The sequence below is a fragment of the Corvus kubaryi genome, unplaced genomic scaffold (genome assembly GCF_017639235.1).
Source record: "Corvus kubaryi isolate FWS band 111438036 unplaced genomic scaffold, C.kubaryi_AGA036_p1.0 65073, whole genome shotgun sequence".
Taxonomy (NCBI): domain Eukaryota; kingdom Metazoa; phylum Chordata; class Aves; order Passeriformes; family Corvidae; genus Corvus; species Corvus kubaryi.
Genome location: NW_024581744.1, coordinates 1 through 15,606, shown reverse-complemented (window position 1 = coordinate 15,606; position 15,606 = coordinate 1). Strand labels below are relative to the sequence as shown.

Below are 15,606 nucleotides of genomic sequence, written 5' to 3'. Positions count from 1 at the left end.
GAAGCTGAGCTGGAACAGCAACCGAGAGAGCGGGGAAGCTGAGGGAGAGATTAAGCTGTGCCAGGGTGCAGAATGAGGAAGAGCTGAGGCTGAGCAGGGGTGGAGGCCAAAGTGAATTCTGGGGCTGAAAGACTTTTGGAGGTCTAGAGGAATTGGGTTGCCAGTGATGTCACAGGATTTGGGGCCATGGTGTTGGAGACTGTGGGAGCTGAGGCTGTGGGGCAGGAGACCACAGGAACTGGTCTCCACAGGAGACCACTGGAGACCACAGGAACTGACAGCAGGAGACCAGAGGGCATTGGAGCACATTCCACAGGAGGGAGCAGAGGCCATGGAAGATGCTGCTGTGGAGGTGGAGGGGAAGCTGTTGATGTGAGAGGGGAGGCCAAGAGGGTCCCCAGGTTTACTGGGATGTAGGGAAGGTTTGGAAGTTGGGAGACCCATCCACTGTGGAAGCTGGAAGAGTGGGAGGTGACCAGAGTGAGAGGCTCAACCTCCCAGATGATGCCTTTTAATGATAAGAAAGTATTTACATTTAAAGAGATATATAATGTAGAAGGGACAGAATCTGTTAGAACTCTGCTTGTGTTTTCTCCAGCTGTCTGCTTTCCCAGCACAAATTTGTGCATGTATTGACTTATGTTTATTCTTCCAAGTTTGAAGCTCTAGTCTGAGACAGTAGAGGGGATGGGCTCCTACCAGGAGCAATTCCTTACCAAACAAAAAATTCCTACAGTCTCCTTTAGTGGAAATGAGAACCTCAAGTTACACATTGAAACCCCTATTTTTCCATGGTAGCTTTCAAAGCCAGGTCAGATAAAAATATACTCTCAAAGCAGCTTTATCTCCAGCTGATTCCTCACTTTTACCAGCTCTTCAGGATAACCCAGGTCAGATATACATAAATCCAGTTTTGTAGAAAGATCGCAGCCTTGGATGAGTTTTCATATTTAAACCCAATTCCATTGAGGATTTTGGTGCCTGTCCCAGCTCCTCGTGTGCAGCATCATGCCCTGTCATGAGGCAAAGCCTCACCATCACCCCTGGCTGTGCTGGAAGCTGACAGTGGAGCTTCCCACACTGGGTCCTTACAAGTTTCACCAGTGAATCCTTGGGTCCAGTTCCATGTTTGAGATGTTTACAGAGCTGCTGCAACTTGTTCTGGCATGCAATGGAATCTCCAAGCAGGGAGAGGTGAGCTCTCCATGGGGACCAGTGAGCAGCAGGCACCACAGCCTGTTCCTTTGCAGGGATGCTGGGGGTGGAACCAGGATGAAAAGCCCCCATGAGACATCCCCGATGGCTGGGATGCACTGAGGTCAAGTTGGAGGATGAAGTCAGATGCTGCTACATGGGAGGAGACTTCTTTCACTGGGAGTGCACAAGAACAATGGGAATTTAATTTCCTGAGTGGAAGCAAACAGCTCTGTGCAACCTCCAGCCCTGTCTGTATCCTACAGCCCTTGGCACAGCCGGGGCTGGGTAGAGGCTGTTCCAGTCACTGGCAACAAGAGGGTGAAGCAGCTTTGGTTTGGAGGCAGAGGGAGCATCCCTCAATTGTGATCCCGTGCTGGAACATCCACTGTGGTCACACCATGGGTGTCTTCTCCTGGGAAGGAGAACAGATGATTTTGAAGTGGCCATCGTCAGGGCTGGGAATGGCCCCAGCGCTTCCCGTGCTGCAGATGCCGGTGAAGGAGGGAGCAGCCCTTTCCCCAGCTTGACAGGAGGTGCTGTGGCAGGACTTGGTCTCTTGTACAGCAGAGCTGTGTCCAAGGAAGCAGAAGCCACAGGTTTCCACTGGCTCTGGGATTCTGATGCTGGTGAATCCATCACCAACGCTGCCAGCTTCCACCAGCCGATCTGCAAATAAACAGTGCGGCAGCTGAGGGGGTTTAGAGCAGCTTTTACCTGAGGAATGCTCTGAAGTGCTGCACTAGAGCCTGTGAAAAGCTGGTCCTGGAACAGGAGAGGACATCCAGCTCCCAGCATGGATTTGCTGCATCACCTAGAACACCCAGAAAATCTCTCCAAACCTGGTGGCTTCCCTTAAAAATGACCCTTTGATCCCCATGTCCTTCAGCAAAGCAGACAGGAATGGCTTGAGTGACAGTCCTGGGAGTGACTCCAGGTGTGACATTGGCTCATGGGCTCTTCCTCTGTGATTTTTGATATTCATGGCTTTGAGGTGGATGTATGTAAACAAGGATGTGTGTGATGTGTGTGCAGAAATAGGTAAGTAGGCAATTTTTCTTTGGAAAGGCAGGAGAGAATAAAAGGAGGAAGAATAAAAACACCTTTTCCATGTTGAATTTCTCCACATTATCCTTTCTCCTTTTCTTCTTAACACATGGACTTGTGAAGCTCATCCGGCTCCAGAACTAAAACAGGGGTTTTCTGGGACAGGTGTTTATTTTGGAGGAGGATTGGCTTTTTGCCCCTCAGCCTCTGGATGGAGACTGGAGAGGTGCTGGCTATAGAGCCTTGCCTGGCAGCGGGAAGCTGTGCCTGGGGCTTTGCAAGGAGTGACTGAGGAGGGGGTTATGGTGGAGAATCGGGCACAAGGGTCCAGTCCTGCCCCTCTTCCAGGCTCAGACTGAACCACATCATTGTCTTTGCTTTTCCTCCCTCCCCTGTTCAGACCTGGCTTTGCTTTCTGCCCCTCCAGCAGTGCCTGCCAGCATGAGCCTGCCCCCCACAAGCTCCCCACCCTCTCCCAGTGCCCCCAGTGCTGCCAGCACCCACCTTTGGCAGGGTCCTCCTTGCAGTGGCAGGTCCCAGCGCTGGCTTGGCAGGAGACCCCCTCTCCCTTCCTGCGCAGGTGAGTCCAGCCCAGGAGCAGGGAGCAGATGAGGGTGCAGAGGCAGAGCCCCAGCAGCAGGTACAGCACCAGCCACGGGTCCTGCTCCGCACACGCCTTCTGCTCCAGCACGGCCACCGGCCCCGGAGGGGTGGCTGTGGGGCAGGAGAGATGGGGGAGCTCAGACACCTCCGGGGTGGCTTTCTGATAGGGAAAGAGCTGATAGCACCTGTGCCCTCCCCTGGGAAAGAATTTCACAGCAGCTCTGTATCCCCTCTGTTCACCTGCACTTCTCTTCCGTGGTGAGGTAGAGGAGATCCCTTCCCACACCCCATTCACACCCTCCCCTATCTCCAGGGATCGTCTCAACCCCAGTGTAGGACTTGTAGATCTTGAGGATCTACCTGTCCCCTTGTATTCCCCCTCCCCGAGGGCTGGGGGCAGCTCAGCCAGGTGGGATCCACAGCTGCCAATTCTGCCCTGGCTGGGGGAGCTGCCCAACCTGTAAAACACCAGCACACAACAGGGAAAAGCCACTCTAGGATGGAGAAAATGGGAAAGAGATGCCCTGGCTGCTTTTCCCCAGCCCCAGTGAAATGGCAGCCTTCAAAAGTGCAGGCCCCTGGGACGAAGGGGTTGGGTTTGGTGGCCCTTCCCCAACTCACGCTCGCAGGACAGGGCGCATTCCTTGGGGTGCTGCCCACACACCGAGCTGCACTCGATGCAGTTCTTCACAAGATCATCGTAGTAAAATCCGGGTCTCTTGTTGCAATCCATGGACTCTGCGGGAGGTGAGGGAGATGAACACGGTGTCCTCAGCACATCCCTCCACCACCCCAGCGCCCGGATTCATGAGAGGATGAGCCCAGCTCTCTGCTCTGACAGGCACAGGGTGAGACCTGCCCACTGCTGTAGGCACTGACAGCCTCTGCAGGGCTGGCAGGATGACAGATCCACGGGATTTGGGGTGGCGTTTGGCTGGAGAGCTGGGAAAAGGCATCTGCTGGCAGCTGCTCAGGGAGGGGACGGTCTCTGCCAGCCAGAGGCAGCTGTACTCACCTGGGAGCTCCTGGCTGCTGCTCTCAGAGCTGCTGCTGCCGCCCTGGGGCTTGCACGGCTCTTTGCGACACACCAAAACCTGCCTCAGCAGCAGCTCGGGATGCCAGGAATGGCATCGCCTGTCCTCAACGAGGAGATGTTCCCTTGTGGCTACTGAATGAACCCTGGGACGGCGTTAAGTCAACCTCAGCCTGTGACTCATGGCAGGGCACTGGCACGGGGTTTGGGTGCAAAGTTTCTCTCTTCCTTTTCCTTTTCCCCACCTGTTTTCAGGACATCTCAGTGCCTGTCCCACGTCGGGGGTTTATCATTACCCACATCCACTGAACGTGGTGGCTCCCCAGCCCTGCCTTTGGAGGGTGGGGTGGCCCCAATAGGGGACGTGAGTGCTGGTGTAGCCCTGTGACCCCAGAAGGGAGCACTGCAGAGATGCAAGCGCTTGATCCTGGTCTCGCTCCTGAGCTGTTCCCAGCCCCAGCCTATCCATGGGAAGCTGTCAGGAATCCCCCTGTGTTTTTTGCTTGAAGCTCTGCAAAGCTGAGCTGGCTCAGAGCCTGCCCTTGGGCTCATCCCGGGGTCTGATCCTCCCTCCCAGCTTTGCCCCATCCCTGACTCTTCCGTCCAGGGACACCCCAGCACTCACCACACACAGCATCACACCTCCTGGCCGGGCGCTGGCTGCACACGAGGCTGCAGGGGATGCACTGGGAAACGAGGGTGTCCCAGTACTCCTGGTCGGTGCAGTTGTTCATGGCATCCTGCCCCACACGTGTCCCATCCATGGCTGCAGAGCAGAGGCACAGGTAGGTACGGGGTGGCCACCACGGGGCTGCTCTGCAGCCGCCTCATCCCTTTCTAGGGCTGGGACCCCTTGCAGGGAGATCCCAGCTGTGCCTCAGCCCCCTCTGTTCCCAGGCTTGGGCAAGAGCCCAGGGCCAAATCTGCTCTTCAAACTGTGTGTGTGTCCTGTGCCACTCTCAGGGGACACACGGGGAGCCCACCCTGGCTTAGAGGTGCCCCGAGGGCATCCCTGCACCTGCCAGTGGGAGCACAAGCACCGGGGACCAGTCCTGTCTTTACAGTCTTTTCTGAAAATACCAGAAACACGACCTTGTGTGTCATTCCTGACATTTCTCTTGGGTGTTCTGGTGTCATAGTGAAACCCGAGCTGATGTATAAGACACGTCAAAGCAACAGAAGGAGGGAAATCTCCCCGGGAGACTTCAGGCACCAGTTTAACCAGTGCCAGCTGGAGGTGGACGTGCTCTTGTCCCTGTCATGGGCTGCTTGTCCCATCCTCTGCTGCCCCGGCGCTCCCAGTGCCCGTGTGCACAGGAGCAGTCCTCAGCAGCACAAAAATCTGCTCCAAAGCTACAGTTTGAAGAATTAGCTGGCTAATAAGAGCTCCTGTGTTGTGCCACACGTGGTGTCTGCGGCCAGCGCGACGGAGCAGCTGCAGGAGGCTGTAACCCAGCACGAGGGTGGCCATGGTGGAAACGTGCCCTTTGCTGCCTGAGAAGGCTCCCGGGAGCCACATCCCTCCCCAGAGCCGTGCCTGGAGCCGCAGCTGTTTCCTGCACGGGTGGGAGATGCTGGTGCTGACGGGAACCAAAGGTTTAAAACTCCCCGAAGCCGCAGCGCCGGCCTCTGTGTGCCCAAAGGCTGAGCTGCTGCTTTGGCAAAGCCAAACCCTTGATTTTTATCCAGAATATCCCCTGCACTCTGCCAGGATCTCTCCTCTCTCTCCAGGACTTGGGAGTGTGCAGAGATTGGGTACTTTGCACGTTGGTCGTGCCACTGCCCACCCAGCACCTTCCCTGCAGAGGGGCTGAGGATGGGCTGGGTCCTACCTGGGGCAGCACATGTGAAACTCTCCCATTCCCGGGGAAAAATCCTCTCTGCACTGGGATGCTGGCCTGACACTCCCAGTTGTTCAATGAACATTGCTGTAAAATTAAATAATTACTTTCTGTCGAGCTGACTGGAGACATCCCCAGGGCAGAGCGAGGCTCAGGCCATCGCTCTCCTCAAACGCTCTTGGAAGAATCTTTGTACCCAGAGAAGCCCCCCGAGGGGGGCAGGAAGCCCCTGGGGGTTACTGCAAGCCCTGGGGGTGGCAGGGAGCTGAGCCATCCTTGACCAGGGTGGGGTTTCCCATGGGATAATTGTATGGGAAGCAGAGATCTGGGGCTGTGTTAAAGCCAAGGCTGCAGCCTAGGGACCTCCTTCCCTGATGCTGTGAGGGCACGTCCAAGGAAATGTTTGGCCTCATCTAGGCCAGATCCTCCCCTCCTCGGGGAGCTCAAGGTACGTGTGGTGCTCCCAGCACAGGGCAGCCGGACTTCCCAGCCGAGGGTTTTCCAGCAGAAACAGGTGAGTCTTCCTCTGCCTCTCACCCACCAGGACCAGCACCCCGAATTCCCCCACTGACCCCTCACACCAAGCTTAAGTGACCATAGGACAAGGGAGGATGGTTTTAAGCTGGAGGAGGGTAGATTTAGATTAGTTATCAGGAAAAAATCCTCTCGTGTGAGGGTGGGGAGGCCCTGGCACAGGGTGCCCAGGGAAGCTGTGGCTGCCTCATCCCGGGAAGTGTCCAAGGCCAGGTTGGATGAGGCTTGGAGCAACCTGGGATAGTGGAAGGTGTCTCTGCCCATGGCAGGGGGTTGGAACTGGATGAGAATTAAGCTCCCTACCAACCCACACCATTCTGTAATTCCCTCTCCAGTCCCACAGCACTGACCACCAGCAGCAGGATGGGAGCCCTGAGCAGACCCTCCACTCCCTGCTGGCACTGGGAGAGTGACCAAGCCCCAAGCCCTTGCACAGACAAGCCCCTCACCCCATCTCCCCCTGCAGCCTCTCCATGGGGTAACTCACGTCTGACTCTCCGTCGGTGTCTACTCCCCCTCGGCTCCTGCCATGGCCCCACGAGCTGTGGCCCCGAGCCCCTGCATGGCTCAGGGGTTTATTATTAGAGAGAGATTTGATTAATGCCTGAGCTGTGCATTTCCTGGGGTTTCCCCTTGTCCCTTCTATGCAAATCAGCTGCACACTCAGCACCTTGCATTGGCTCATGGGTCCCTGGGCTGCTGGGGACAGGGTGGGAGGGACACTGCAGGGTGATGTATCACCGGGACCAGGGACAGGTGTCCTGGGCAAGGCGGCCACGTTTGAGAGGTTCTTGCTGGAGTGGAGGCTCTGCAGCACCTGCCCTTGCATCACAGGACTGCAGCAGAATCCCAGAATCGTAAAGGTTGGACAAGCCCTCTAAGATCTTTGAGTCCAACCATTCCTGCAGCACTGCCATGTTCACTGCTGAACCACGTCCCCAAGTGCCACACCTAAACGCCTTTTAAATCCCTCCAGGGATGGTGATTCCACCACTGCTCTGGGCAGCCTGTGCCAGTGGGATGTTTTCTTCTGCAGAGAAAGATGTTTCACTCTGTACTGGAACCAGCTGCCAGGACCAAGCATCACTCAGAGCACCCATCCTTTCCCTGTTCTCAGGACGGTCGGCACAAGCCGCTGTCCTGTCTCCTGCTCACAACTCATAGAACCTCTCGTGGAGCGCAATAAGGTGCCTTAAACACTGACTTTCTCTGGTGCATCCATGTCTGGGAGGCAGGAGGGCTGTGCTATGTCCTGCGTGGGTGACTGAGTCCCGGCTGGGCTCGGGGCACGAAGCATTAATAACACATTAATAGCACAGTCATAACACAGCTTGTTTTCACAGAGGGAAAGAGCCACCTCTGAGCTGCTGGCAGCTTCCAGAGGTTTCTCCCTGTTTCCTGCAGAGATGCTGGGCATGGCTGTGGCCATGGTGCCAGGAAGAGGCACGAGGTGCTGGGAGCATGGCAAAACAGTGACTCAGCTCAGTCCAGAGGGACCTTTCTGCAGAAACAGCTGAAGGAGGAAGGAAGCAGCAATACCTGATACTAAAAACCTCAGTGGAGCAGCGTCAAGGGTTTTTCTGTTTGGTTCAAAAACTCCTGTTTCGTGCTTGCCATGTGGAGCTGGAATGGAGAGACCAGAGGATGTTTTGTTACTGTGTCCATTGCAGGGATACTGGAGGCTGATCCTGATCGTGGGGAGCAGAGCCCAAAGCAGAGGAACCCAGAATCTTGTGATTGGATGTGGCCCATCACATCCCAGATCCTGAAGGAGAGAGGGAAGCAGCACTGGTACCATCCAATGGACCACAGGGCTTGGTTCAAAGACCAGGAGAGGAGGCACCATGGCCACAGGGACACTGCAACTGCAGCACTGTGCCGTGTCGTGTATCTGGTACAAAGGATGGGATCAGTGCTGTGCTTGAGGCTCCCGTTGGGAAGGAAATCATGATTTTGGCATTGCCAGAGCTCTTGAGTGTGGCAGAGTGGAGCGATGGCCCTGGAGAGATGGCCCCAGCCCTCTGGCTCTTGGGGTTTTGCAGGGGAAACTCACCTCTGTAAATAGCACCAGAGACTTGCAGTTTCCACCCTGCTGAACCCTCAAGAGGGAAGTGAGAAGCACTTGGGGGTGGTTTGTCCCTCCTCGCTGAGCAGGGATCAGGCAGTGTGGTTTCAGCTGTAAAATTCTGGGGCTGTGTGCATTGGAGCCCGATTTCCTTGGCTGTGTGGCCTCACCCTCTGTGCCCCAAACCTCATCACCCCTCTGACAGCTTCCAAGGATGCTCTGTGCCTCTCCAACACCTCCAGACGTGGTCCCCCGTGAGCTCCTGTCTCACAGCCAAGGCAGTGGCTGCCACCCTGCCCTGCCTGGGGTTGTTCCTGTGGTTTTGGCAGCTGCCACCAGCCCCCTGTTCTGGATTTCTGGATCAAACCCTTCCTTTGCTGTGTTCACTGGTTCCCCAGAGCATCAACCAGCAGCTCCCCACACATCCTCCCAGTGCAATCCATCCCTCTGCATGGCTTTGCATCCATCTGCATCCCCCCCATATAGTTTTGCATCCTTCAGTGCCCATCTGCACCTAGCTCCAGAGGTGCCATGCTCTATTTGGGTGACAGAGCCCAGCTTTGTCCTGACAATAAAATCTATTTTTCTGCTGGACTCTTGCCCCAGTGGCCTTGCTGCAAGGAGAGCTGCAGGTAACAGGCAGACAGGGTGGATAATGTTTGGCTCTGAAAACCTTTAGGGGGTGCTTTGCCTTCCCCTTGAGCGGCTTTCCTGGGATATTTTCCTCCCCTCAGCCCATCTGCTTTGTGCAGTCCCTGAGCCTTGGCCAGGACATTTGCTCATACATGTGTTCCCTTTAGGACCTGAGGAAAGGGGCCTTGGTGGTGATGCCTTTTCTTGGTCTTAAAATTAACACGGTTAGAAGGGAAAAGGGGATTTTACTTTGGTATTTATTTTAAGGATCTTCAGGTGCACTACATCTAGGTTGAATGTACTGAAATGCCCCCCACAATGCCCCCGCAATGCACACCCCCAAAAGACCTGGTATAACATTATAGGTCTTACTAATTAGCATATCTATCCAAAATTCCCCAATGAGAGGCTTGAATGAGCCCCCCTTCCCAAGGAACTTTCCCCTGGATGGTTCTATCTTAGTTTACAGAATGTGTTCTGGAGAGGACCTTGGGGTCTGGGGCACACTAACCCCTCCCTATGAAGCTTCTAAAATGTTTAGTCTCCTAACTTAACAAACAAGTCCAAGAATGTAGGCAAAAAGCACTAAGAATACAGAAGCTGTAAAAAGGTGTAACAGGGGTACAAAAGAAAAGGCAAAAAATCTTCATGGCGCCAGTGGGAGGAAGGGGCAGGGGAGCCCTTTTGGGTCGAAACTGCCAACTGCGGAGCCGGGCTGAGCGCAGACGGCTCCGAGCGCGGCTGCCGAGGGCTCATTTCTGTCACCCCAATTCCCTGCGGAGGCGCTGGGGCCAGGATGTGCCTGTCCCCTGCCTGGGCGTCCGCCTGGCAAACCACAGAGTCACCGCAGGCTGAACCCCAGGGCTGCGGCCGCACAGCGCCCACCGCCGCCGCCGCCTGGCTTTGGGTGCGCGGCCCTGGGGACCCTGCGAGGCTGCAGAGCCGCGGCCACGCCGGGGCGATCCCACTCGTGAAGAGCCATCACCGTGTGCCTGTGGCCGCGTCCCCATCCGCCCGGGCTGGCCCCCCGGGGCCGGGGAGCCTCGGCGCGCAGCTCCTGCTCCCCGCTGCTGCCCCGGAGCGGCGGGGCCCGGCGGGGCCCGGCGGGGCCCGGCTGTGTGGATGTGTCCCCAGGAGATGGCACCCTCGGCCAGCCCAGCCCGGCTCCCGCTGCGCCCCGGGGCTCTGGCTGCCTCCGCAGCCCGAAAATCCTCCAAACCGCCCGCTCCAGCCCTGTTTTCGCCAGACGGGCCAAGGCGGGGGGTAACAACGTATGGAATGGTTCGGGTTGAAGGGACCTTAAAGCTCATCCAGTTCCACCCCGTGACGGGGGCAGGGACACCTTCCACTATCCCAGGTTGCTCCAAGCCCTGTCCAGCCTGGCCTGGGACACTTCCATGTGGGGATCCAGCCCCCCAGGCTGGCTCCTGCCCCTCCCTGGCACCTCCGTTTGCACCAGCCCCCAGAGCCTGGTGGGTTCAGGGCTCCCCGTACACCCCGCACTGCTCCATTCCTCCCTTTGCTCCTCATCCTGTCACCATCTTGTCACCCGGGGCTGCAGTGGGGCATCATCCATGGATGCCCAGCACGCACCGGTGTCTGGGCACTGTGACAGCCCCTGTGCCGAGGGTCTGTCCCTCACAGAGGCTGTGCCAGGGCTATGGGTGAGCCCTGAGTGGTCCAGGCATCATCAGGGTGATGCTGCAACAGCCTCCTTGCCAAAACCTGGCACAGATCAGGAAAAGGGAAGCCTTTTACCAAAACCCAGGCTGTGCTCAGGGCTGGCTCCCCAAACCCAGCAGCCAGCTGGAGACCGAGGATGGCCAGATGGGAAAAGACCTGGGTTGGCTGTGGTCTGGCATGGAAATGAGCAAAAAGCCCTAGAAATGCGTAGGGAAGGAGCAGGGAAAGGAGGGTTCAGTGCCAGGGCTGTGAGCTGAGGTGTAAAGCGTGGGTGGCAGATAAGGGAGATGAGTCAAAGAACAATCTTTGGCCAGAACAGCTGATCTGATTACGTGGAGTTTTGACCTGGTGGGAACAACTCCTTGTCCTCATCGCTGAATTCTCTCAGGAGAGGCGTTTTCCTGGCAGGACCCTCATGGGAAGGGCTTTGCAGCCTGCCCAGGAGCTCTGCTGTTAATTTTTAACACTAAAACCCTGGGGAAATTCCAGAGGACTGGAGGTTGGCCAGTGGGAGTCAATTTAATATTTGAAAGGGATAAAAGGGCTGATCCTGGGAATTACAGGCCAGGTGAGGCTGATCGCCATCCCTGCACAAATTATGGGCTGGGTAATTGAGGATACTGTCAGCCAAAAATTAGAAGCTAAAAATATAATTAAGGTCGTTAGCTTGGTTTCATGGATGGCAGCTCCTGTCAAGTGAGTCGGCTTTGGTTTTTGGCATGACTCTGGGCTGGCTGATAAAGCTAATTGTGCTGCTGCTTTATAATGGGTTTCTCCAAAGTATTTAATTTAGGGCCATGTGACAATTTCATTTGTAAAACTTGCATTATACGGAGTCAGCAGAGCAGACATCCGACGGCTGCGCTGGCAGCTCCGGGGCGGTGGCCAAGGGGGCGAGTGATGGAGGAGGCTGAGAGCACTGGCTTTTGCACAGGGTGACGTTTTTAGGCAGGGATGCTGAGGAGAGACGGGGTTGGCAGGGCAGGCAGCCTCACAGGGGGATCCCCTCTGCCCTGCCCAGCAGCCAAAATGAGGGGAAATACAGGTGGGGACGAAAGATATGGATTTTCCTGCTAAAGCAGAGTGAGATCCCATTGCAGCAGCAGCCGTGGGACTCAGCTACTGATAACCCATCCAGCAGTGTAATTAATCAATTTTAGGAGAAAGGTATGAACTTGCAGACATTTGGCATCTCTGGACAAGAGGAAGGCTCTGCTTGGTGGGACAGGATTTATTGTGGCTTCTGGGACAAGCTCAAGCCTCTGCATGCGTGTGCAGCCTGCTCTGGACCATCCTTGTGGGCTTTTCCACCCCATGGAAGCTGCAGCCTCCTCTTTGGGCTGCATCAGCTGCAGCTGAGTGCTGTGGATTTCATCCAGGGGATAATTTGGGCCCTTTTATTTCTCCCAGTGGGAAAATTGGGTTTGAATGGAGCTTGGAGCAACCTGGTCTAGTGGAAGGTGTCCCTGCCCATGGCAAGGGGTGGAACAAGATGGTCTTTAAGGTCTCTTGCCACTTAAACCACTCTCTGATTCTGCGAAAATTTGGCACAGGCAGGGCAGGGCACAGAGACAGTTCCCAGAGCAGCCTAGGAGCCTTTCTCTCCATCCAGGAGGGTGTTTTTCACCCCATATGGATTTCCAGCCTGGGGGTCTCACCCCTGTAAGACACACGGTGGCACGAGGGGCATCCAAGCCTCCCTCGGTCAGTGTTTCCCCAGCCAGATGTTCCCCAGGCAGGGCTGTGGGGGGCTCTGGATCCCTTCACAGCCAGGGACTGCATCCAGCATCCCACACTGGGACTCCACTTGGAGCAGGGCACAAGGAGGGGAGCCCTCACAGGCGCCACTCAGTCCAAGCCTGGATCCAGTGTGGATCCCAGGGCTTGCCAGCTTCGAGCCATGATTCCTGCCCTCTTCCCTGGGCATCCATCTGTCTGGCTCCACGGTAATGACGGCGAGCTGGCGGCACAGAAGGATTAAATGACTTGCCCAAGGTCCTGTGGGGAGTGATGGCCACCCGGGAGGAGCACCCGGCTGTCCTGCTCCTGCTCCGGCAGCACCCGGCCCTGTGAAAAAATGTGCTGCATCAGAGCCAGAAAAACATGGCACAGCCACACGGCACAGCCACACGGAGCACGTCACATCCCGGTGACATCCTGGCGGGCAGAGCCAATGGATGGTCCTGGTGGGATCTCCACACCATGACAGAAGCAGGTGCTGCTCTCCTGTCACCGGTGGGGTTTGATGCCACTGAACCCTTTCCCAGAGCTGGAGGGTTTTGCCGATGCCCTCCCCAGGCTGGGCCAGCGCAGCCCAAGCCAGTGACTAACACCTCCTGGTTTGCAGCTTGTTTACCTGGCGCTGGGGCTTCTTTGGAAGGCTGACTCACCACAGCACCTTCCCCCTCTGCCACTGCAGCTCCCTGACAAAAACTTTCCATTTTCCCATTGTTTTAATTGCCCTCATTTAAGAAAACTGCTCCAGCAAAAACTGGCTCTGGGTTGAAGAGACCTGTGTTACACATGGCAGCCCCAACTGGTCATTCCCACAGCGGTGGCAATGGCGGGATGATGGGGTGGGACATCCACTCCCATGGCACATGTTGGGGACCTCAGTGCTATGGCTGTGCCAGCATCTGGGGCATGCAGGGAATATCATGGGCAGTGAGCTTCCAGCAGCCACCGAACGTGGCACACGGACAGCCGGCAGCAGGCAAACGCCGGCTCCATGTGGCTGAATGCGGCCCGACAGGTTTGTGGAGAAGCCTGTCCCGTTCAGCTGGATTTTTGGAGAGGCTGGAGCCAGCCCCGGCACCAGCCACTTCCCGCGAGCTGCTGCCGGCTCCGGCAGAGCCGTGCGTGGCGCCAGGTCGTGGCCCCCAGCCCACGGGGCAGGCACAGCCTGCAGATGGGACACGCAGGGCCTGCTTCCTGCTCCATGCTCTGTGCCAACACCGTGGCCTTTTTTGGGGGAACAGTGCCCCGTGAACTAGGGAAAGAGCAGCCCCTTCTCTCCTGGAGGGATCCTCTAGTCTGTGGGGTCCATGACCTGAGGAAATGGAGAAGGGACCATGAGGACAACACTCAGAGGTGTCCATGGAACTGCAGAGGGGCTTTTTGCTGGAAAAAAAAGCTGGGCATCTGTAGGAACTGTGGGGCGCAGTGCACACCAGGTCCTCAGCAAGCAGTGTGGCAGGGAGTAATCCAACACTGGGGATGGAAGCAGGGAGGAAGGAAAGGGAATCAGGGAAGGGCAAGAGCTGGTTGAGAAAATCATCCACCCTTCTCCAAGGAGCAGGATTTCTGCAGTCGTGTGCCAGGTGAACCCTGGACCCGCGGTGAGGGTGGCAGGGTCTGTAAATTCCAGAGGGAAAATCATCTCTTCCTGGGGTAGGGTCATGCTGCATTTATAGGATCAAGGAAAAGGTGGGAAATACCAAAATGGTGATGAGTGGGGGTCTGGTGGCCGCTCTCAGCCTGGGAGCATCGTGTGGGCTCAGGGCCAGGTGAGGATGTACTGGGGTCACTGGTGCCCAATCCATGGCACACGGTGTGCGCTGTGAGTGGCCCTGGCGGGAGGGAGAGAGATGATTAAAGCTGCCTTTGATGAAGCAAAAATTAATAAACAAGCAGGCAATTGTGCTGGGCTTTATTTACTTGGGATGACAGCATGGAGCCGGCGTGGCGGGGCCGCTGAGGCCGGGTCCCACATCAAACAGCGGGACAGTGCCGGGCACAAGGGGACCACGCCGTCGCCTCCTCTCTGACGGGTTTTTCCTGGTCCCAAAAATCCAGGAAGGTCCATGTGTCTGTTCCTCATAGCAGGGCCCCATCCCACGCCGGCAGGGAACACTGGAATGAGCAGGAGATGCTCTGTGCTGTGGTGATATCTGACTGTGGTAGGATGTGCCAGTCTTGGGTGCATTTTGGAGGTGCTACTTGGCACCTTGCCCTGGCCCCCTGCTCCAGGGTCAGCATTCCCACCTCTCTCCTGACCCAGTGATGCTCCACAAGCACTGAGGTCCCTTCCCTGGTGCTTCTGTGCAGAACTGGGGCTCCCAAGGGCACAGCTGGGAGGCCAAACCCATGGCCTCACACCGGGTCCTTATCAGCTGGTCAGGAATATTTACCTGCCGGTTTCCACCGGATAAAAATTTGCTGGACAAACAGGAGTCCCCAGCTGGCCCCAGGGCGGTGGCACAGCAGGGACATGGCTGAGGTGGGACATGCACCTCTGTCCCTGCTTCATCCCCACTCGGTCCCATGCGCTGCAGGTCACCGAGGTGTGACAGGAGTGTGAGGGACATTATCCCCACCAAATCTGTGTGTCCAGGGGCTGGTGACCCTCAAGCCCAGCTGTGCCAAGCTAAGCCGAGCCCAGCTTATCTGTGCCAGGCTGAGCCAAGTCAGGTTGAACTGACTTGGGCTGAAGGAAGCTGGGCTGGGCTGAGCAAAGCCGAGCTGAGCCAAAACACGCCAAGTTGCGGTGGGCTGAGCTGAGCCAATCTGCGCCAAGCTGGGCTGAGCCAAACCGGGCCGCGCCAGGCCGAACCGGGCCGCGCCAGGCCGAACCGAGCCGAGCCCAGCCGAACCGAGCCGAGCCCAGCCGAACCGAGCCGAGCCCAGCCGATCCCGCCCCAGCTGTCAGCGCACCGCCCCTCCCCCGCGGCCGAGGCGGCCCCGCCGCGCCCGCCCCTTTCCTTGCCCCCCCATTGGTCAGCGCGGCCACTCGGTCGCGGCGGAGGCGCGTCCCCATTGGCGGGCGGGCCCGTCCGTCCGCGCCGCGGCCTCGCCCCTTTTCTGCCTGGCTCCGCGGCGTTGGAAAGTTTGCGGGCGGCGCAGTCGGGAGCGGCTCCCGCAGCGTCCGCACGCCCGGCCCGCCCTGCGCCGGTCCCCGGTCCCGCACCGCACCGACCCCCGCGCCGCCCCTCACCGTCCGGCCCGGCCCCGCAGGGCGCGGGCAGCGCCGCCCC

General features: G+C 57.3%; 1 protein-coding gene across 3 annotated transcripts; it reads right to left on the bottom strand.

Annotated features, from left to right (window-relative positions):
* Positions 1–472: 472 nt before the first annotated feature.
* Positions 473–15,600, bottom strand: LOC121672990 (tumor necrosis factor receptor superfamily member 13B-like). Of its 3 annotated transcripts, none has more exons than XM_042045976.1 (5): positions 15,567–15,600; positions 4,503–4,643; positions 3,466–3,582; positions 2,746–2,955; positions 473–1,863 (listed from the first exon to the last, which is right to left on the bottom strand). In XM_042045976.1, the coding sequence occupies exons 2-5, from the start codon at positions 4,639–4,641 to the stop codon at positions 1,589–1,591; spliced, it is 741 nt and encodes a 246-aa protein (XP_041901910.1). In that variant the 5' UTR covers positions 4,642–4,643; positions 15,567–15,600; the 3' UTR covers positions 473–1,588. The 3 variants fall into 3 exon arrangements, with proteins under 3 accessions (XP_041901910.1, XP_041901909.1, XP_041901911.1); XM_042045975.1 differs by lacking the exon at positions 15,567–15,600 and adding an exon at positions 6,740–7,184; XM_042045977.1 differs by lacking the exons at positions 4,503–4,643; positions 15,567–15,600 and adding an exon at positions 3,860–4,496.
* Between the last annotated feature and the right edge of the window lie 6 nt (positions 15,601–15,606).